The following is a 20,128-nucleotide window of genomic DNA, read 5'->3' on the forward strand; positions in this document are numbered from 1 at the left end:
CAGGCTGCGGACTGCTGGTGGTCCGCGGCCTGTTAGGAACCGGGCTGCACAGCAGGAGGTGAGCCACGGGCTAGCGAGTGAAGCTTCATCCGATGCTCCTGATGGCTCCCCATCACTCCCCACCGCTCCCCATCGCTCCCCATCACTCCCCATCGTTTGCATTATCACCTGAACCATTCCCCCCACCCCTGTGCATGGAAAAATTGTCTTCCATGAAACTGGTCCCTGGTGCCAGAAAGGTTAGGGACCGCTGCTTTATGTGAACTGTCGGAATAGACAAATCCGTAGACACAGAAAGTAGGTTAGTGGCTGCCAGAGGCTGGGGAGAGGGGAATGGGCGTGACTGCCAGCTTCTCTCTGGGGCGATGAAAAGTTCTAATATTAGATAATGGCGCTGGCTGGTTGCACAGCCTTGTTAATATACTAAAAACTACCAAATTGCTCATGTTAAAACGGTGAATTTTGGGGACTTCCCTGGTGGCGCGGTGGTTAAGACTCTGCGCTCCCAATGCAGGAGGCCTGGGTTCGATCCTTGCTCGGAGAACTAGATCTCATATGCCACAACTAAGGAGCCCACCTGCCACAACTAAGACACAGTGCTACCAACTAAATAGTGTTTTAAAAAAATGTTACTTTCTTCTTTAAAAAAAGTGGTGAACCTTGTGTTGTGTGAATTATACCTCAATAAAAAGTGGCAGGAGTGTACGCAAGGATAATTGAAAGAATTAAGTCTACACATTTTTTGAGGGGAGACCAGCATAACTTTACATTTTAAAAAAAAGGCCACCTTTAGGGTTGTTTCCTCATCTGCTAAATGGAGACGGCCTTTCCTGCTCCTGTGGTTCTGGTTCTGGAGGGACCAGACACGCTGAGGGAGCCACCGACTGAGCCACACATGGACTTTTCACGTCCCTGCATCTGGATAAGGCTCACCCGGCATGCTAGACATCTTCCCTAGGGCCTCATGTAGTCCTCGAAACAACTTTAGGAGAATGTTCTAGCAGACTTGTTCTGTTGATAGGAAGCTGAGAGGAGGGCCCATGTCTGGGTTACCCGATTCTAACAGGAAGAGCTGGAATTTTTGTTTTTGTTTTTTAGAAATAGACCCCACATATACAGTCAATTGATTTTTAATAATTAATTAATTAGTTTTTGGCTGTGTTGGGTCTTCGTTGCTGCGCGCAGGCTTTTCTCTGGTTGCGGCAAGCGGGGGCTACTCTTCGTTGCAGTGCGCGGGCTACTCATTGCGGTGGCTTCTCTTGTTGCGGAGCATGGGCTCTAGGCGCGCGGGCTTCAGTAGTTGTGGCACGCGGGATCAGTAGTTGCGACTCACGGGCTCTAGAGCGCAGGCTCAGTAGTTGTGGTGCACAGGCTTAGTTGCTCTGCGGCATGTGGGATCTTCCCGGGCCAGGGCTGGAAACTGTGTCCCCTGCATTGGCAGGCGGATGCTTAACCACTGCGCCACTAGGGAAGTCCAGAAGAGCTGGACTTGAACCCAGTCTGTGGAGCTTCGGGGTGGGTGCCCAAACCCTCAGCTCAGCTTCATTGTAGGGAACGGCCACAGTCTGACATGCCCAGAGCTGGCAGGTTTGTTTTGTGGGTACATGGCCCTTCTGGGGGGAGTGTGTACTTTGGGCATGGAAACTCTATGTGGACAGTTCCCATCCTCAGTGGGAAACCTCAGCAGGTCAAAACACAAGACTGCAAAAGCGGCCCCTTCTGTGGAAGGCGGCCCTCCTGAGAGACAAACCCTTGACAAACCCTCTCTAGACCCAAGCCTGTTTGCTTTCGTTTTCTCACTGACGGGAGCTTTCTCTGCCAAGCTGCCACTCAGCAACACCTCCTGTCGTCGGTCAGTGAGTGGGCCGTGTGTGTCCACCAGGGCCAGCCCCGCACTGGAGCCAGCAGCTGTGGCGCTGAGCAGAGCAGCACCCATCAGGGCCACCGTGACTGGCAGTGAGGACTGACACAAACAAACGATGACAGAAAGCAATGAAATGTCTGCAGGTGACCTGCGTGCGTCAAGAGGGAAGTACTGTGTGTCTCACTAGCTCAGGACAAGGTGCTCCGCAGAAGGGGGCCGTGAGGGTGGGGTGGGAGGGGAATTCAAGGAATAAAGAGCATGTAGGAGAGGACCCGAGGAAGGAGGCTCAAGCAGGTGAAGAGGGCAACAGGGACACTCCTCCCAGAGGTAGAAGCATGTGCAAAGGTCCTGAGGATGGAAGGGGCTGGGGTCCTGTCACCTGAAAGCGCTCTGCGCTTGTGTGTGGGGATGATTCTGGAAGGCCAGCAGGCCCATCTGATTAGGATGCTGCCGTCTTCCTAAGTGCAGTGAGAAGGGGGTGTTAAGCCGGGTGGCATTCTCCACGGACAACTGGTAGCCACGGGGAATTAGACCGCAGCAGGTTAGGATTTGAGAGAAGGCGCAAGTCCAGGGTGAGAAGTGTGCTGATCCCACAGTTACTCAGGGGTGGAGCCAGCTTGCCTCGGCAGGGGCCCCACATAACGGATGGAGGTGAAGGGAGGCAGCAGGGTTACTGGTGTGAGCAGCAGGGACAGGAACACCGGGAGGAAGGGCTTGTCCCAAAGCCACCAGAGTCACCAGAGCTGGGGAGAAATGCCGGAGTAGGCCATCTGGGGGCTTTGGGGGCCTCCAGGCCTCTTCCAGGGCAGGAGCAGCCAGACACAGACCTGCATGGCGGGAGGTGACCCCCCCTGCCCCCCAGGAGAGGAGAGGTGACAGTGACAAGGGGAAGCCTCAGTAAGTTCTCAGCCCTTCCATGACACACCCAAAGGCCACGGCAAACAGCGACCTCTCTCCACACCAACAGGGCACAATCAAACAAGGATGCCCCCAAATTTAGGGTGCCCCAGGAAGAGGAAGAGCTTAGCGTTGGGGACAGAGAAGCCACCTACTGAGAGAGGAGAGGAGAGGGCCTGGGGCTGGAGGGGGCCGGGGCAGGGGCAGGGGCTAGGGAGAGGCTCTGCTAGCCTGAGCGGGGGCGGGTGTGCTCAATCTGGCCTTCCTTGGGTTGGCTTCCTGGAGAAACCCCAGGCATGGGGACGGGCTCCCAGAGTCTGGGGGGTCCTGGCTACCGGTGTCCCAGAGGTAGGGCTCCCAGGCCGTGGGACAGCATCTGGGACAGTGTGTGCCCCCAGTGTGTGCTCTGCCCAAGCCCCGTCCCAAGACGGCCCTGGGACCCCCAAGCTTCCCCAATGGCCCAATAGGAACAATGGAGTCCTACAGGAGGGGAGGAGAGAGAAAGAGACCAAGGCGCTGGGGACATTCGGAAACCCAAGAGGGGCAGCCTTGGATTCAGGGGTCAGCAGAGGACATTGGGGTGACATTTGCCAAATCGGCAGTGGCTGGAGACTGTCCGCCCCCCGACACAAGCCTACGCCCATCACAGACTCAGCGTCCTTTATTGCACAGCGAGACTGCGATCCTTCCCCGGTGTGGGTGCGGGTGGAGAACCCCTCGACCAGGCCCCGGTGTGCGCAGGTAGGCCGGCTCAGCAGTCCGGCCACAGGAGGGTGAAGGCACCGCGGCTGCAGCGGAAATCCGGCTCTGGCTGCTCCGACTTGGGCTCCACGGAGACCAGGCGCCGAGCCCCGCGCTGGGTCAGCGGGATGCAGTCGGAGACCCGGACCTCCAGGGCCCGGCCCTCCCTGAAGGATGGAGGTCAGGGTCAGGACGGGCAGGGCTCCGCAGCCCCGCAGCCGCCCCCGCGCCCCGAGACTCACCCCTGGCAGTGCGCGGCCAGCACGCCCACCAGCTCCCCGACGCGGTTATCCAGTGGCGGCCGGGAGCGGTGCAGACACACCACCAGGTCGTCGTAGCCCCGCGCGTGCAGCACCACCAGCTGGTCCCGCCCGCTGGTCACGCTCAGCCCGGTCACCTGAAGGGGGCGGGGTCTCAGGGTCAGGGGCGCAGCAGGCCCTCCTCCCCAAACCTGCACCTACACCCCACAGCCCAGCAGCACAGGCCCGCCCCCCGCACTCATCTTCCCCTCCCCAGCACCCCGCCCGCTCCCCTCGGCCTCTCCTGAGCTCCCCTCCTCTCCCCCAGGCCCCACAACCCTGCTGTTCCCTCTAGGTCCCCTTCCTCCCTCTCTGGTTCTGCCCATAAAGGCGAGGGTCGGGCAGGGCGCACCGCACACGAGGGCTTTTTGCCCTAATGGAATGTCCTAGATCTGCACAGTCTAACGTGGCGCCACTGCTCACCTGTGGCTCTCCAGCACCCGAATGTGCTGGTGCCACTGACGAGCTGAACTTCTACTTTTCTTTCCTTTTCATTGCATTTAAATAGCCACACGGGTCGTGGCCACCATACCAGATGGTCCTCCAGCCTGACAGTTACACGGACCCCCAGCCTCAGTCCCTGCCCTGGGTTGCCCCTTGGCCTGTGGGAATATGAGCTGCGACTCCAGGGAGCAAGTGGGTCACAGAACTGGACAGAGGGGTGAAAGGCGGGGACAGGGTCCCAGGGGTGGCAGCCACGCACTGCAGCCAGCTCCACGCGGTCCCGTGGCGGAGACCCCCGGGCGGGCACTGGCACAGGTGTGGGGAAGAGGGGCCATTTGGCATTTCGTTCTGCCAAAGAGTGGAGCAGGAGGGGGGCGAGGAGGCTGAGGATGGGGCTCTGGGCCCCCCACCCGTGGGGCAACCGGAAGCCTCTGCAGGCTGTTCAGCAGGGGCGCATGGGGCGGGGGAGGAGTTGTCGTCCTGAGCTGATGCTGAGTTCTAGAAAGCTCCAGCCATCCCAGGTAGGCATGAGGGGAGGGGCCCGGCAGTGCCCAGCAGGACACCAGGCCAGCTAGGGCCTCACGGATGCCCCCGCCCCCGCACAGGGCTCACCACGTCCAGGGGCACGGCCCGCATCACCCGGTACTGCCGGCCCGGCTCCAGCTTGTAGAGGTGCCGGTCTGTGAGCAGAAGCGCCCGGTCCCGGCTTTTGTTGAAGCGATTCACCTGCAGGACAGGTGCTCTCAGGGTCACTTGCCTGCCCCAGGGGGCTCCCCAGCAGGTGTGGCCAGTGGCCTCGCCTCCCTGAGGCCACTCTCTCACTGACGGGGCTGGAACTGACGACTTTTGAAGTTTCAGGGTCAGCTGTGAAACCTCTAAGCTAGGCCTGGGCCAGGGCTGCCACGGGCCTGCAGCCCTGTATCCACTGCTCACCTTTCGGACATGGCTGGAGAAGAGCACGGCCCCGAAGCCGTCCTTTTCCCGAAGCGTCTTCAGTCGCTGAGCAAACAGGCCTGAGGCTGTGGGGTTGTCTGCGGCCTGAGGACAGATGGGGGCTGCTTGGGATGGGGTCTTGGGACCATGCTTGACTGACAGCAACTCTCAGGGAATTGGCACAGTTATCCTTGACCTCAGAGAACCTCATCAGGCCATGCGCCAGCCTCCTGGTGGGTCCACCTGCCACGCTGGCTTCCCTAAGGCCCACCGCATAGACCCCCTGCAGCCCTGAGGTTCTAGGCACACATGTCTGTGCCGTCCACACCACCCACCAGCCCAGCTCCCCACGCCAGGCCCGGGCAGACTGAGAGATGGAAGGGGCTGGTGGGACCTCGCTCCTCCATGCCAAGCCACCCACCTGGGCAAGCCTCTCGCCCCTGAGCCTTCATCCCCTGCAGAATGGGGCCAGGGGGCGGCTCACAGCACCCGCTGTGGGCCAAGGGGGGCCATGGCATGGAGTCAGGGGGCTGTGCCTAAGAAGGGGGATCTGTGCCGGAGACTGGGGGGGCTGACCTGAAAACACAGGAAGGCAAGTGGGAGGAGGGCAGAGGGGGAGGTGCTGAGTAAAGCCCAGGCTAGCTGGTTCTGGGTGAAAACCCTTGAACTTCAGAGGCCAGGGGCAGGAACAGAGGGGTACAGCCCACAGGACAGCCAGGCTCAGGGAGAGGACAGCTGAGGCGGACATGGGCAAGGTTTCAGCCTTGAGCCTCTCCTTGGCACCCAGACCCCACAGCCCTGACACTTACGGAGGACAAGTAGTCCCGGGCCCAGGCCCGCCGGCAGCCCCAGTCCTGTCGCAGCTCCTGCAGGGCCGCCATGGCGGCCACCTTGGCCTTGATCTGAGCCATGTCTGAAGGGGGGATGTTCTTCACCAGCTGCCGGGCCCGCCACCTGGAGAGGGCCAGGTGGTCAGACAGACCACTGTGCAGGCCTCACCCTTCCCTACTCCTGGTTCTGCCCCTTTTCCTGAGAACACACGTTAGTGCCTTTTCATGTCCCTTCCCCCACAGGATAAGGCCAGGCCCCTCAGCCAGGCACTAGCCACCCTCTGTGTCCCAGCCTCCCTGGTCTCAGTGGAAGGTGGCCTCTCCTGCTCTGAGCACGCTGGTTGCCCTTCACACCTCTCCTAAAGAACTCCTACTCAGCCTTCAAAGCCCTGCTCAGTTGTAAAGTTTCCCCCACTTCTAGCTCTGACCCACCACCCTCCCTGCAAGCCTCTAGCAAGGAGATGGAGGCCTGCATCCCCTCCAGATGTCCAGAATGGTGCTGGGGACATTAGGAATCTTCCACCGGCTGTGGGGTGTGGGCAGCCAGCAGATGTGCACAGCCCCCTGTTTTCTGCTTATCCAGTGGGACCACCTGCCTCCTGGCTAGCACCAAGGGGTTCAGATGGCCCGGTCCGGGTGTTCAGTGGGCTCTAGCTGAGTGGAAAAGAGTGAGGGGCGGTGGCAGAGGGCGAGTACCTGCAGAAGAGCGCCTGGCAGATGTCCTGGAAAGGCTGCAGCACAGCAGGGGGCAGCGGCCACACAAGGTCACGGCCGTAGAGTGGGGGCTGCCGTGCAGCCTGGAATCGCCGCTGCATCTCTGCCAGGTGAGCGCGCACCTTGTGCCTCCGGAACCAGCGCATGATGGTGTAGACGGCCCTCAGTCGCCGGAAGTGCCGCCTGGCCAGCGTGCCCCGCCATGCCTGGGGGGCCAGTGGGAGGTGGTGCTCCATTAGGCCCTGCCAGGCCCCGCCTCCCTCACCTTAGGAGACCCCAAAATGGAGGGGCACCCGAGAATGTAACCATCAAAACCCAGACTGAAGAACCTACAAGGCAAGCAGCCCAGCGAACCCACAGATTAAAAGAGACTTAAGCAACGTATAGACCCTGAGTTGAACAGACTGAGGACACGACTGGGGACGTGTGGTTATTGACTGGACAGGACAGCAGCAAGTCAGTGTGAACTTTCTAAATCCTGTTTCTGTGATGCTATTAGGTCATGTTCTTAAAAAAAAAACCCTGTGTGTTATAGGAGATAACAGAGGTAACAATGAAATGCAGTGTGTCGTCCTTAGTTGGATTCTGGGTTTTTAAAAGATGTAATGGAGGACTTCCCTGGTGGCGCAGGGGTTAAGAATCCGCCTGCCAATGCAGTGGACACGGGTTCGATCCCTGGGTCAAGAAGGTCCACATTCTGCGGAGCAACTAAGCCTGCGTGCCACACCTACTGAAGCCCGCGCACCTAGAGCCCGTGCTCCGCAACAAGAGAAGCCACCGCGGTGAGAAGCTCACGCACCGCAACAAAGAGTAGCCCCCGTTCGCCGCAACTAGAGAAAGCCCGTGTGCAGCAGCAAAGACCCAACACAGCCAAAAAAAAAAAAAAAAAGACTGCTCTACCATACCATTTAAAAATAAAAAAATTAAAAGATGTAATGGGTCATAGTGGGACCCTTTCAGAAATTTAAATATGGCCTACATATTAGACATTCAGATGTGTAGAATATATTTTATCAGTGTTAGGTTTCTTTTTTTTTTTTGGCCATGCCCTGCAGCATGCGGGATCTTAGTTCCCCCACCAGAGATGGAACCCGTGCCCCCTGCAGTGGAAGCGCAGGGCCCTAACCACTGCACCGCCAGGGAACTCCCAGTGTTAGGCTTCTTGAATGTGCTAATGTCAGTGTGGTTGTAAAGGTGGATGACCTTGTTCTTAGGATATGCGTGCTGAAGGATCTAGGGGTGTCATTACTTTATATGGTTTGGGAAAAAATACAAATATATGCATATGTGAGTATCTGTATGTGCGTATGGAGAAAGAGAGATAGAGACAGAGAGAAAGAGACGGGGTGGGGAGGGGAGAACATAATTGGAGCAATCCAGGTGAATAGTAATCATTTCCACTTTTCTGTAGGTTTGAAATGTTAAAAATAAAAAGTTATGGGGCGAGGTGGGAGAATCCTTATCCTTTGGGAAGACATACTGAAATGATTATAAATGAAATGATTTGCTTCCGAATAACTGGGATAGAGGTGCGATGTCTACCCAAAACCACGTTGGTCATGTGACGTGGTTGACACAGGGCAGTAGCGTGTGGGAATAGAGCACACCATTCTGCATGCTTTTCTCCAGGTCTGAAATCTTTGAGAATAAATGGAAGAAAAGAAGGAAAAAAGAAAGGAAGGAAGGAAGCCAGATTCCTGAGTGTCTGTTTTGAGCACCTGGGCCTGAGGCTGGTGGCCACGGAACAGAGGGGACCCGAACAACAGCCCCACTTTTTGCTTAAGTCAGTTTCAGTGTTGGTTTGTCACCGGCGAGCAGGGGCTCCCCCGGTACTTGGAAGTGTGCCTGTGCGCCCCCCAGGTAACGCACATCCCCCCAACTCCGGGTGGTACACATCCATCTCTCCTCTCCCCCCAGGTAACGCACACAGCTCTCTCCTGCCCATCCTCCCACGCCCTCCCTGGGGGCCGTCCAGCCCCGCCGCACCTTCTGTAGCAGCAGCACGATGATGGGGATGAGACACGCGCGGCTCTGCTCCAGCGTGACCAGCGTCCGGGGCGAACGGATGAAGAGTTTGCTGTGGCCAAAGGCCACGTCCCCCTGCAGCCCGTGCTGCTCCAGGAGGGCGCTCACGGCCGCCCTATCGGAGCCCAGCAGGTGGTTTGGCCACGTGTACTCACAGGTCATCTTGTACCTGTCACAGAAGGACCGGGCAGTGGGCGCCAGACCCTGTGGAGGAGTGCGGATTCGCCCCGCCTTGACTCGCCCCGCCCCCATTCCCCCCCCAACCCCATGCATGCAGGCTCCCGCCTTGAAGTCTGAAAAGCGCCCCACGGCCCGCTGCTGGAACCCCTCAAGGACACGCCCCTGGGGGAGGGGGCCGTACCTGAGCAGGAATCGAGAATAGGGCTGGCGGGAAGCGAAGCCAGCCCTGCGGACCCTCACGTTCTCCAGCAGCCCCAGGTATGCGACCTGGTGCCGACAGTGGCCCTCGTCCAGCTTCGCGGCCACCTTGTCCTCATTGGGCTTGATGCAGCGGATGTAGAAGGGCTCCTGTGGGGACAAAGGACACTCGGAGAGGCCAGTGTCACGGCCCTACAGTCACCTGGCAGGGGCAGCAGCTGTCTCCATCCTGCCGTCTCCATCCTCCCACGCTGCCGTCTGTCCGCGTGGGGAAGAGGCTCTCAGGGGAAGGGGAGGCTGAGGGCCCAAGGGCAGGCCGAAGGCTGAGGCCAGGAGGAGACTGCGGATGAGGGGTGGCGGGCAGCATGGGACCTGGGAGCCCAGTGCTGGGTGCGGGCAGGAGGCTGGCCCAGAGCCAGGTTCTGACCGGGCAGCAAAGCCCCTTAGCCCTTCCTTTCGCTTCCCAGAGGCCCTGCTGAGTCTCTGGATATTCTGCTGTCCTTCCACTGCCCCCTCTGACTTTGGGCCCCAAGCTCTGTAAGGTGCTCGTGCCACTTTCCTGTCCCTGTGACCCCAGCTTCCAGAAGCTAACCCGTATCTGGGCAGCACCAGGGCTGGGCCAACCCAAGCTCTGAGCAAGGTCTCCCCCAGCCCATCCCCAAGAGGCAATGAGGCCAGGGGAAGGCTGCTGGGACCCCGCATTTACTCAAGCCTCGGCCTGGTCCAGGGCATCTTAACCTGTGCAGTGGCCGGTCCCTCCCTGCTGGAGGGGTTGTGGCTTGCAGCAGAGAGGAAACAGAAGGATCCGGAAGGATCCAGACTCAGGGTGGGGTTGCGGTGGGGGGGCCCGTACCTTGGAGGCCAGGTTTTCCACCAGGGCCACCATGGAGTTCTTGAAGAGCGTGCCAGCCGTCAGGGGGCGCTTGGTCACCTCCGTGATGTCCTGCTGCCCATCTGGCCACATGGCCCGCAGGGTGGGGTCCGCGCTGTGGACACAGGCTGCATGGCCAGCCGCCCTCCAGGACAGCCCACACCCCAGCCTGGCCATTTGTAAGCTTCATGGCCTCAGCTTTGACCCTCAGGCTGTCTGTGAGGGTCAGACTGGAGTGTCTGAAGGCCCTTCCAGCCAGAGGCCCTGGGCCCTCGCCCTCTGGTGCCCACACGCATGCCCACAGAGCCTGCTCACCTGTTGTACAGCAGCCGCTTGAAGTCCTGGAAGAGGGAGTCTCTGTTCTTGTCAATGAAGCCCTCCACCGAGTACCTGGTCGGGGGGGACAGGGCCACTGAGGAGACGGGGCCCTCGGACGGCCCCCAGCATGCCCCTCCCCTCCCCCCACCTGGTCAGCCTCTCTTCCTTCCTCCTCACGTGCTCGTCTTCCTTTCCCTGTCCTTTCTGTCTTCCCTCTCATCACATAAGCCCTCCTCCCTCCAAAGCTTCTCTCCTGAGAGATGCCAAATGTCGCATCACTGAACCCTGGCTCTAGCACATACGTGCGGTGTGACCTGACCCAGGACAAGTTACTGAAACTCTCTGTGCCTCAACAGAGACCACGAGCTCAGAACAGTGCCTACTGAGTTTCCAAAAATATCAGCGATTGCAATTACAACCAGGAACTCCTGAGTCATTGGTCTATTTTGTTCCAGTGGCACCGAGAGCCTCAGATTCATTGTCTCATCCTTTGACTGTTAGAAAGCTCAGTGCTAAAATCTTGGCTTCACTTGCAGCTCCTAGAAAGGCTCAAGGCCATGGGATCTGACTTCTGGTGGCTTCGTCTTTTCGACTCTTATTTCTTCTCCTTGCGAAGGACACGTTGGACACTTGTGCCTCTCTCTGTGTCACCTCAGATCCACTTCCAGGTGAGGTGAGTGACAGGGAAATTAATAATAATCATGGCCACTCCTGGAAGACACCTGGGGCCTCGGTACTCAGTGTGTAGCCTGAGGACCCGCAGTGTCCATCTGGCCTGGGAGCTTGTTAGAGACACAGCCTCTCGCCCCTCTGCTCCTCCTTGCTGGCCTGCACCTTGATGTGCAGGCTTTGCTCAAAGCGTGACGAGAACTGGCCCTGGCCTAGGAGCAGAGGTCCACCCTGGCTGCACCTCGGAATCTCCAGCCCCTCTCCCAGAAATGGGCATTTTTTTTTTTTTTTTGAAATGGGCATTTTTTAAAAAGCTTCCCAGAAGATTCTATGATGCAGCCAGGGCTGAGAATCGCTATCTTAAAAGCCCCATTGTATGTATGCTTTTTACTTGTGAATCTGGTGAAGGGAATATTTTCAGTGCCTTAAAAAGGGGAAGGGGCAGAGGAGGGGGACCAGACGCTCAGTGGGGGGCCCTTACATGACATCCCCTGCATAGTGCTTGATCCGGAAGTCTCGGCCAAACTCCATTGTCTTGTCTGTGGGGCAGAGCTATTGGGGGGGAGGCAGGCCAGGTCAAGGCACAGAAGGTGTGGGGGGATCTGGGGGAGGGGGGGCAGTCCTGCAGAGAAGGCTGAGCCACCGCCAAGGACCCCACCCCCACCCCAAGACAGGCAGCGTGGCACCTGTGGCGCCCTTTCCAGTGCTGGGACCAGCCGGGGGTGCACAGGGCGGGGGAGACCGCAGGGGCGGAGGGGCACCTGGCGGCTGGTGTAGTGCGGGTGGTGGCGGTGGTGCGTGTCCAGGGTCTGCAGGAAGATCCGGTCGGTGATGGGGCCCGCACTGCCGCAGGCCTCATCCAGCACAGCCAGGATGCCCCGGTGGGGCCGCTCCACCAGGTCCACGATGGTGGCGTTGTTGAAGTACTCCACCTGCGGGAGGGCAAACAGGGCAGCTCCCGAGCCCCGTCGGCCGGCCTCATGCCCGAGTTCCTGCCCGGCGCCCGCTCCCCCACCCCCACCCCCACCCCCACCCCGCCCTGCTCTGCACACACCCGCCCGCCCAGCGCCATGCCTCTCCCTCCGGGCCCGCGCTGTGCAGGACGGCCCGGCACTCACGCTCTGCCAGGCGATGCCCTCCCGCTCGTACTCTTCCTGCTCCTGCTTCAGGATGAGCTGGATGAAGAGCTGCTGCAGCTTCTCGTTGCAGTAATTGATGCAGAACTGCTCGAAGCTGGGGGCGGAGGGGCCGCTGAGAGTCATGCCTCGACCGCCCACCTCAGGGCTTTGGCTCCACGGGGAGCGAGCGCAACAAATGGCAGGCTTCCCCGCAAACAGATCCCCAGAAGTCTGCCTGAGGGCGCTGGTGCCAGGCGTCCCAAGTGGCCTCTCTGTCAGGGAGCATCTCCCGCTCCGGGCCGCTCTTTTACCCGCCTGCCCCCAAGTCCAGCACGCACGCCCTGGAGTGGATCTGGGAGTCCCAGCGAGGGGAAGTGAGCCGAGATATCGCCTTCCCAGGCACCAGTGGACGGCGGCACAGCTGAGGCCGGCTTGAAGGCACGAGCCTGGGGCCAGGGACCGATCGGCACTGACGCCGGACCCCCTGCTCCCCAGCCCAGCCGAGCTCCCCAGGACTAAGGCGGCCTTAGAGAGTGGGTGGGGTCAGGGTGTGGTGGCAGGGCTACCCACCTGTTGACAGGGAACACCTCGAAGCCGTAGATGTCCAGCACGCCGATGACTGTGTCCTTGCCGTCGCGTCGAGGGTCCCGGTCCCGGGGTTCCATGACACGGTTGATCCGGTCCACCACCCACTCAAACAGCCGCTGGTACACTGCCTGGGAAGAGGCCAGGAGCCAGCTGCCTCTGACTGCCTCTGGCTTCGTCTCCTCCGGGAAGGCCTCCAGGTTGCCCCCCCCCACCTCCAGAGCACCTTGGCACAGGCGTCCCGGGCATAGCTGGCCTCAGCCGCAGTGTGGCCCTTCTCGATGAGTTCCCTGCCTCCCGAGGCCACAGTGCGAGCCAGCAGGCAGCGCAGCACCATCTCCCGGGGTGTGGCCGTCAGCTCAGCCACGTGGTCCACCAGCACCTCATCAGTCACCGCCAGGCCCCTCTGCTCCAGACTGCCCTCCTCCGGCTCCACAAACTTGATGTTTCCCTGGTGATGCAGGAACCATGAAGTCAGGCTCCGCGCCTCAGAGGAGCCTGCTGCACCCCTCTGCCCCTGGGGGGCGGGGGGAGGCAGGGACGCGGGGTACAGTAGAGCTTGGCTTCTACCACATACACAGCCAGAGAGAGAGAGGGGAGCGCTTCCTGGAGCATGCCAGAGCCTTCCCCAAGGCTTCCCACCCGAACGTCATGCGAATGGTCCCACTGCATCCTTCTGCAGCTGGCTATGTGCTACCCATTCCTCATGCTTCCTCAGAGAGAACTAAGGCTCAGAGGCGCTGAGTAACCTGCCCAAGGCCACACAGCTCTTAGGTGACGGAAGCAAAAGGCCAGTCTGCATGTGTTCAGCTTTACTGAGCCCAGACTGCCCTTGCCTGCTAAGTCTGGGCTGACCTGCCAGACCAGGACGAGGCCCATTCTGGGCACGCAGGGCCCACGGCTCAGGGCCCGGCCTGTGGGAACCCAGAGCCAAAGCAACTCAGTTTCAGCAGAGGGAGAAGTGGGCCGGTTACATGGCTGGTTGTCAGAGGCCAGTCTCCTCCTGCAGGGGAGGCACCCGGCCAGGGCACCACGTGGGGAAACGGCCGCAGAGCCCACAGCCAGGCTCACCAGGTGCAGAATGGCGGCCAGGATCCGGTGCACGGAGGCCACCTCCTCAGGACTGAAGCCAATCACCCGCATGGCCTCCGTCACCGCCTGGTGGTGGCTCTTCTCGTCGCTGTCCAAGACCTGGGGGAGAAAGGTCCCAGCACCCAGTGCCACGCTGAGCCTCGACTCCTCTGTCCCAGTGAGCATGCCCACCCACTGCACCCCCATCCCGGCACTGAGCCCCGATTCCTCCAACTGAAAGCCTGCCGAGTCAGGGCCCCACCAGTCCCTCTGAACCATGCACACCGCCCTGGCCCCTGCTGAAGTCACTGGCCACTAGCACCAGGGTCCTGGGACTAAGCGTGATTAGAGCCTCGGCTCCCTGCCCCCACTCACACTGAGCCCCGCCCCCTGGCGGGTGAAATTATATAGCGCAGGGTTTCTCTGCAGGTGCAGTTCTTGCAGCTCTTTGTCCTCACAGCCCCGCAGCACCTGAAGGACCCGACACCCCTCCGTTAGGCCCCTGAGCTCCAAAGACCCCACCCACGTACGCAGGACAAACAGACGCGTCCTTCAACCACCGCTGACCCAACAAATTCATGGTGTGGGTCAGCACAGTGATGGTGTGGACACTGCCTGAGCCCAGGGAGAACCTACTTCTAGGTCAGATACTGTGTAGACACCACACCTATCCAGGGAAAGACCACTTCAGTGGTCAGACATGGTGTAGATACCACCTGAGTCCACAGAGACCCACTTCAGAGGTCAGACACATTGCAGACATTGCCTATGTCCTGGGAGGACCTACTTCAGTGATCAGACACCATGTAGACACTGCCAATGACCAGGCAGACGCACTTCGGTGAGTCAGAAAGAATGTAGATACCACCCAAGTCCAAGGAGACCCGCCTCAGTGGGCCAAACATGGTGTAACCACCTGAGTCCAGGGAGACACCACCTCAGTGGGTCTAACCCAGTGTAGACACTATCAGTGTCCAGAATCCACCTCAGTGTCAGACATGGTGTGGACACTGCCCTGCCCGCGTCCAGGGGGACCCCACGTCAGAGTCAGATGAATGAGGTGTACACACAGCCACGTCCAGGGAGCTCCCACTGCAGTAGGGGCGGGGCTGGGGCGATGGCACGGAGGGAGAGGGGAGGGAAAGGGACTGTGGGTGGGGCAATCAGAAGGCCTTCCCTGCAGGTCTCCCCCTGCCTGCTTTGGCTCACCAGGTAGAAGGCATGGAAGTTCCTCTCGCCCACGTGCTGCTTGAGGACCCGAGACTGAGGAGAGAGGAGCAGCTGGACAGAGGCCTGGATGTTGGCCCCACCCCAGGGGACCTGTCCCAGAGCCCCTGGGGCAGTGCAGGTGGGGGTGGTGGCTGACCTGGCTTCAGGGGGAGCCCCGCCCAGTGAAGCTGGGACACCTGAGAAGGTAGGTTCCTGTCCCCAGGATGCCAGGCCTGGGGGGCTCGGCGTGGTGGGGCAGCTCTGCCTGGTCCCCCCAAGGGAGGCCTTTGTGCAGCCCACCTGCCCAGGGTCTCAGTGTTAAGGCCCACCTTCTCCAGCAGGTAGCTGTGGATGTGTCCCCCCACGGGGTCTCCTTTGAAGTCAAAGTTGATATCCATGTACTTGCCGAAGCGGCTGGAGTTGTGGTTGCGGTTGGTGCGAGCGTTGCCGAAGGCCTCCAGCACGCAGGTGGACTTGAGCAGCACGTCCTTGACCCTGCGGGGGGCAGAGGGGCTGAGGGGCTGTAGCGCAAAGACCTCGCGCTGGGGGCCGTGCCCAGGTCCAGCATCCCCGTCTGAGGCTTCCCCATCACAGGAGGAGAGGGAGCCTGAGGGCCTGGCCTCACCCTGCGCTGCCCCTTGCAGGCCTTTGACTCTGAGATGCTGGGAAAGGCACCTGCGGGGGCTCACGTCGGTTGTCCTGTAAAGCCTTGAGCCTTGAAAGGCATTGGCCCTGCCTTTCCAGACCAAAGCTGCAGCCCAGTGAGGAGCTGGGTCTGCACGCTCGGCGCTGCCAGCCGTGTATGCTTGGGAACTTCCATCGCTGTTCCCACCCCGCTCCTGCCCCGAACCCCACCTTACCCCACCTCAACAGGAGGAGCCGGGGCTCCCACACAGCCCCTACAAATCCCCGCTGGTGAGCAGCTGGCAGGCAGGTGGGCCCTGGGTTCCTGACCCAAACCCTGACACCCGGCCTGGCATCCTGGGCCTTCCTGACAGGCCAGCCAACCTCTCCACTTCCATCAGGTCCCGGTGAGGCCTCGGCACCCATCTGTCGGCCCTCTGCACCTCACTCCCTTCCTGTCCCTAGGGGAAGGGCACCCACGTGCTGGGCCTCGCCTCTCCTGGGGTCGAGAGGTCCGGGCTGCGGCTCACCTGGAGGCTTGCTGACAGCCACTGAACTGGGCCTGAGCCGGGCTCCATCGTGTCTCTTGCCCCCATCAGGCAGGAGGCCCCTCCCCACCCCCTCCCCAGCCTCACCTCTCCACCTCGGCCCTCTGGCTCGGGTTGGTGACGGCAGCGATGTACTGCATGATGTGCCTGCTGGCTTCCGTCTTCCCTGCCCCACTCTCCCCTGCCGGAAGGAAGAACAGTCAGACAATTTCTGGCTGCTTCCCCTTAACCAGCTCCCGGTGCCCATGCCCACTCCCAGGTGCTCCAGTCACCTCCCCATCATTGACAGATGAAAACACCGGGGCGCAGGGAGGCTGTGAGCCAGAGCCTGGGCCCTGGCTGCAGGGCAGGTACCTGAGATAACAATGCAGGTATCCCTGGACCGGCGCTTCATCGCCCTGTAGGCAGCGTTGGCCACAGCGTACAGGTGGGGCGGCCGCTCATAGAGCTCGCGTCCCTGGTACCTGGCGATGGCCTCGGGCCCGTACAGGGGCAGCTCCTGGTAGGGGTTCACGGACACCAGCACTTCACCGATGTACGTGTAGATGTGGCCCTTCTCGAACCTGGCACAGGCAGGGCCAGTCCTCAGTGCTCGGGGCCTCGGGGACACACACCTAGGTCCCGGGGCATTGGGCCCAGGCGGGAAGCCTTGGGGCCCTGGCCCACCCCCAGGGCTGAGAGTAGACGAGGGAGTCGGGGGGGGGGGGGGGAGAGAGGGTGCCGGCTGACTTGAGACTTCCTGGTGCCGTTTGCCGGGAGTCGCACCCCACACGAGGTGGTGGTGGGATCCAAGCTGCTCTCCACGGGGATCCTGATGTCACGGGAATCATGACTACCCACTTCATTAAGGGACTGACTTGCCCCAGGCCTCACTGGCCAAGGCAGAGCTGGCAGTGTGGGAAGCTGGGTTGAGGACCAGAGCAGATGGGGGTGGGAGGCGGAGGGAGGGGCCTCCAGCTGTTTCCGCCTCAAGACCTGGGCGGGGACCCAGAAGCAGAAGCGACCCAGCCCAGCCCCACCCAGACAGCAGGGACTGGGAGGGGTGCCACCACCCTCCCCCCGGGCGCCTCCTCAGAGTTCTGGGCGCTTCCCTGCAGGAGCCTAGTCACCCGGAAGGGTGCCTGTGTGCATCATCCCTCCCTCGACCCTTCTGCCCTGGGAGGAGCCTGCTGCCCTGCCGGACCCGCCCTGCCCCTGACAGCCGGTCCCGGGTTCCTCTTCCTCAGCTACCTCAGACGGACGCGGGAGTTCCCTGGCTTGGCTCCCTGCATACCCGGGACCTGCTGGAGACAGACTCTCCCATCTGCAAGCTGTGTGGCCCCAGGCTCGGGGTTCCATCGTTAATACGGAGATGGTAATACCTGTCTCAGAAGCTAGTTTATAGGAATGAAGTGAAATCATGCTTAGCTCTCTGCCGCTAAGAGAGCAGCTCATTTCCTGTCTGACTCTCCATCCCACAGCCCTGACCTTGGCTCAGGGCCCGCCTGTGCCTGACTTCAGCAATTGGGGGTCAGTGGGACCTGTCCCCAAGCTCTGCACAGTCACCTTCTACTCTCCCTGGCTGTCCAGGGATGAAGCCAGCTCCTGGTGCCACGACCAACTCCTCCCTGCCCTCTGCCCTCTGGCAAATAGGGCCCCGTGTCTCTTCTACCGGCCATGCCCTGAAGCACTCCACATGCCCCCCTGAGAGTGTCATCTCAGCTTGTCCACCTGCACCCCCCAGGGTGGGCCCTGACCACTTCCTTTGGAGCCCCCAGGGCCCAGCACAGCCCCACTAGGGGGACGGAGCATCCACCCGGTCCGGGGGCCTGGCACCTGCCAGGAGGAGGGGTCAGGAGGCACCTGGGCTGTGTGGAAGGCCCGGGTCTGGGAAGCCTGCTCTAGCACTGGCTGGTTGCCCTGGCCCTGAGGCGACAGTCCTTCCTGTCCCAACGTCCCCCTGCAGTCACGCAGACAGCGGGCTGGGGCTGGCAGAGACCAGCGGGAGTGGGGATGGGGAGAAGGGGAGCCCCTGCCCTAGGTCTACCTGAGCTTCAGGTTCTCCATGAAGTCTTCCATGGTCACTTGGTCCAAAAGCACAAAGTCGGGCTTGCTGCACTCAGGGCCTTCGTCCTCCATCCTGCCGGCGGGAAGCACCCAGGCCAGGTTGCCCCGACCTTCCTGTGCAGAGCAGCTCAAGGGAGGGGTGCTCTCGCACAGGCCCAGCCCTCCCTCCCGCTGCCAGTGTGGTGAAGTAGGAAGTGGGTTCTTGTGGCCCCAGGGAGGGTTTGCCCTCCCTGCCTGCCGTCCCAAGGGGCTCTGAGCCGTGCTTCCTGGTTCCCCTCAGGGCGTGCCTCACGGTGGAAACTCCGACCCTCTGTGATCTCACCCTCGCCCCAGGCAGCCGCGTCTCTGCGGTCCCCAGCCCTGCTGCGCCCAGGCCACGGGTGGGCCCCTGAGCAGGGTTTTCTTGACATGGCGGTGGCCGCAAAAGCCGTCAGCTCTCAGACCTCAGCACTAGGCGGATTTTCGGGTAGGTACATTGCACCTCGACGAGGTGAACAAATGCCGACACCCAGGCCTTTGGGGCAGGAGCCTAGGCAGTACTCCTTCCAAGTGTGACCACGCCGCGATGTGAACCACAAAGCCAGCTTCCAGGCTTAGCCCGCCACAGCCACGGGGCTGGTGGTCTGGGTTCGTCATGCCGAGACCCAGTCTTGCCACTGGTCCAGGCTTCCGGATGTTTCCCAAAAGGGTCCTTTGTGTCCTCGGGGCCCGCCTGCCTGTCTCTCTAGTAGTGAGACCCAGGAGCTGCGCCAGGAGCCCTCCTGTCCCACCTTGGCCCTCACCTCCCAGAGGTGTGGCCTCACTCCTCTCCGTGGAGCAGGCGGGCCCTTGACAAGTGGCCAGACGGGCCAGCTCAGACTTCGACCACACGGCGTCCGGGTTGGGGACACGAGGCAGTTCTCTCTCATCCCTCCCCTCGCACAGGGAAGACAGCGCATTTCCCAAGTTTGAGTCATCCGTGTACTACCTTTGGGATTCTCTACTCAAAAAGCTAGTTTATTTAAGAACTGTCTTTCAGTCAAGTCACTTTTTTTTTTTTTAACCTGAATGAATAAAAGAATTTATTCTATGACATTTAGGGTCTAGACTAGAATACAATTTGGGGTTCATTTTAGCTCGAGACTAGAATAAAATTTCTAACCAAGCGTGATCAAAAGTCTCTTTTTTTAAATCAAGTTTTATTGGAGTATAGCTGCTTTCTAATGTGTTAGTTTCTACTGTACAGCAAAGTGAATCAGCTACACGTGTACATATATCCCCTTTTTTGGATTTCCTTCCCATTTAGGTCACCACAGAGCATTGAGTGGAGTTCCCTGTGCTATACAGTAGGTCCTCATCAATCAACTCACTTTTTAAACTCTGAAACATTGTTTGATATGCAAGGGTTTTTTTCCTTCAGAGACTTTAAAACGAATACATATCTAATGAAATTGTAAAGTGCTTATTTTCAAACGCCTGATAAAACCAAGCCTCACAGCACTGCGCCCATTGTTCTGAGGGGACCCTCCCGTCCGGACCAGGCTTTGGCTCCACCCTGCGCCAGGCCTGGGGCTTCTCGTCAGCAAGTTCTGGTCAAGTTTCATCCTCCCAGTCTCTGAAGACTCCCTTCGCACCCCCTGCCTCTTTGGCTGGTGCTTTTGAAGGGTTTTCCAAACCAAAGCTCAAGAGTACCTGGGGAGTTCTCACAGAGCCTCAAGGTTTCACTTCCCCAATCTCTGGGCCTGGGGTTTGCATTAAATTAACAAGTGAAAAGGATGATGTGGCTGTTCCAGTGAAACTTGAGACACAAACCTGAACTCAATAAAATTTTCATGTCATGGGACTTCCCTGGTGGTGCAGTGGTTAAGAATCCGCCTGCAGGGAACACGGGTTCCAGCCCTGGTCCGGGAAGATCCCACATGTGACGGAGCAACTAAGCCTGTGCACCACAACTACTGAGCCTGC

General features: G+C 60.0%; 1 protein-coding gene and 1 long non-coding RNA gene across 2 annotated transcripts; one reads left to right on the plus strand and one right to left on the minus strand.

Moving 5' to 3' along the window:
• Window positions 1-3,411: 3,411 nt before the first annotated feature.
• On the minus strand, window positions 3,412-18,284 carry MYO1G (myosin IG). Its single transcript, XM_060157443.1, has 22 exons — window positions 18,165-18,284; window positions 16,493-16,701; window positions 16,226-16,319; window positions 15,296-15,461; window positions 14,967-15,020; window positions 14,133-14,228; window positions 13,758-13,877; window positions 12,913-13,137; window positions 12,672-12,817; window positions 12,102-12,216; window positions 11,745-11,915; window positions 11,465-11,535; window positions 10,312-10,386; window positions 9,979-10,111; window positions 9,109-9,275; window positions 8,709-8,916; window positions 6,705-6,928; window positions 5,988-6,132; window positions 5,179-5,283; window positions 4,858-4,971; window positions 3,745-3,899; window positions 3,412-3,669 (listed from the first exon to the last, which is right to left on the minus strand). The coding sequence occupies exons 1-22, from the start codon at window positions 18,254-18,256 to the stop codon at window positions 3,513-3,515; spliced, it is 3,042 nt and encodes a 1,013-aa protein (XP_060013426.1). The 5' UTR covers window positions 18,257-18,284; the 3' UTR covers window positions 3,412-3,512.
• On the plus strand, window positions 12,124-19,941 carry LOC132524884 (uncharacterized). Its single transcript, XR_009542075.1, has 3 exons — window positions 12,124-13,935; window positions 14,941-15,171; window positions 15,305-19,941. It is a non-coding gene; the product is annotated as an uncharacterized LOC132524884 (long non-coding RNA).
• Window positions 19,942-20,128: the final 187 nt, after the last annotated feature.

This window comes from Lagenorhynchus albirostris, chromosome 8 (genome assembly GCF_949774975.1).
Source record: "Lagenorhynchus albirostris chromosome 8, mLagAlb1.1, whole genome shotgun sequence".
NCBI lineage: Eukaryota > Metazoa > Chordata > Mammalia > Artiodactyla > Delphinidae > Lagenorhynchus > Lagenorhynchus albirostris.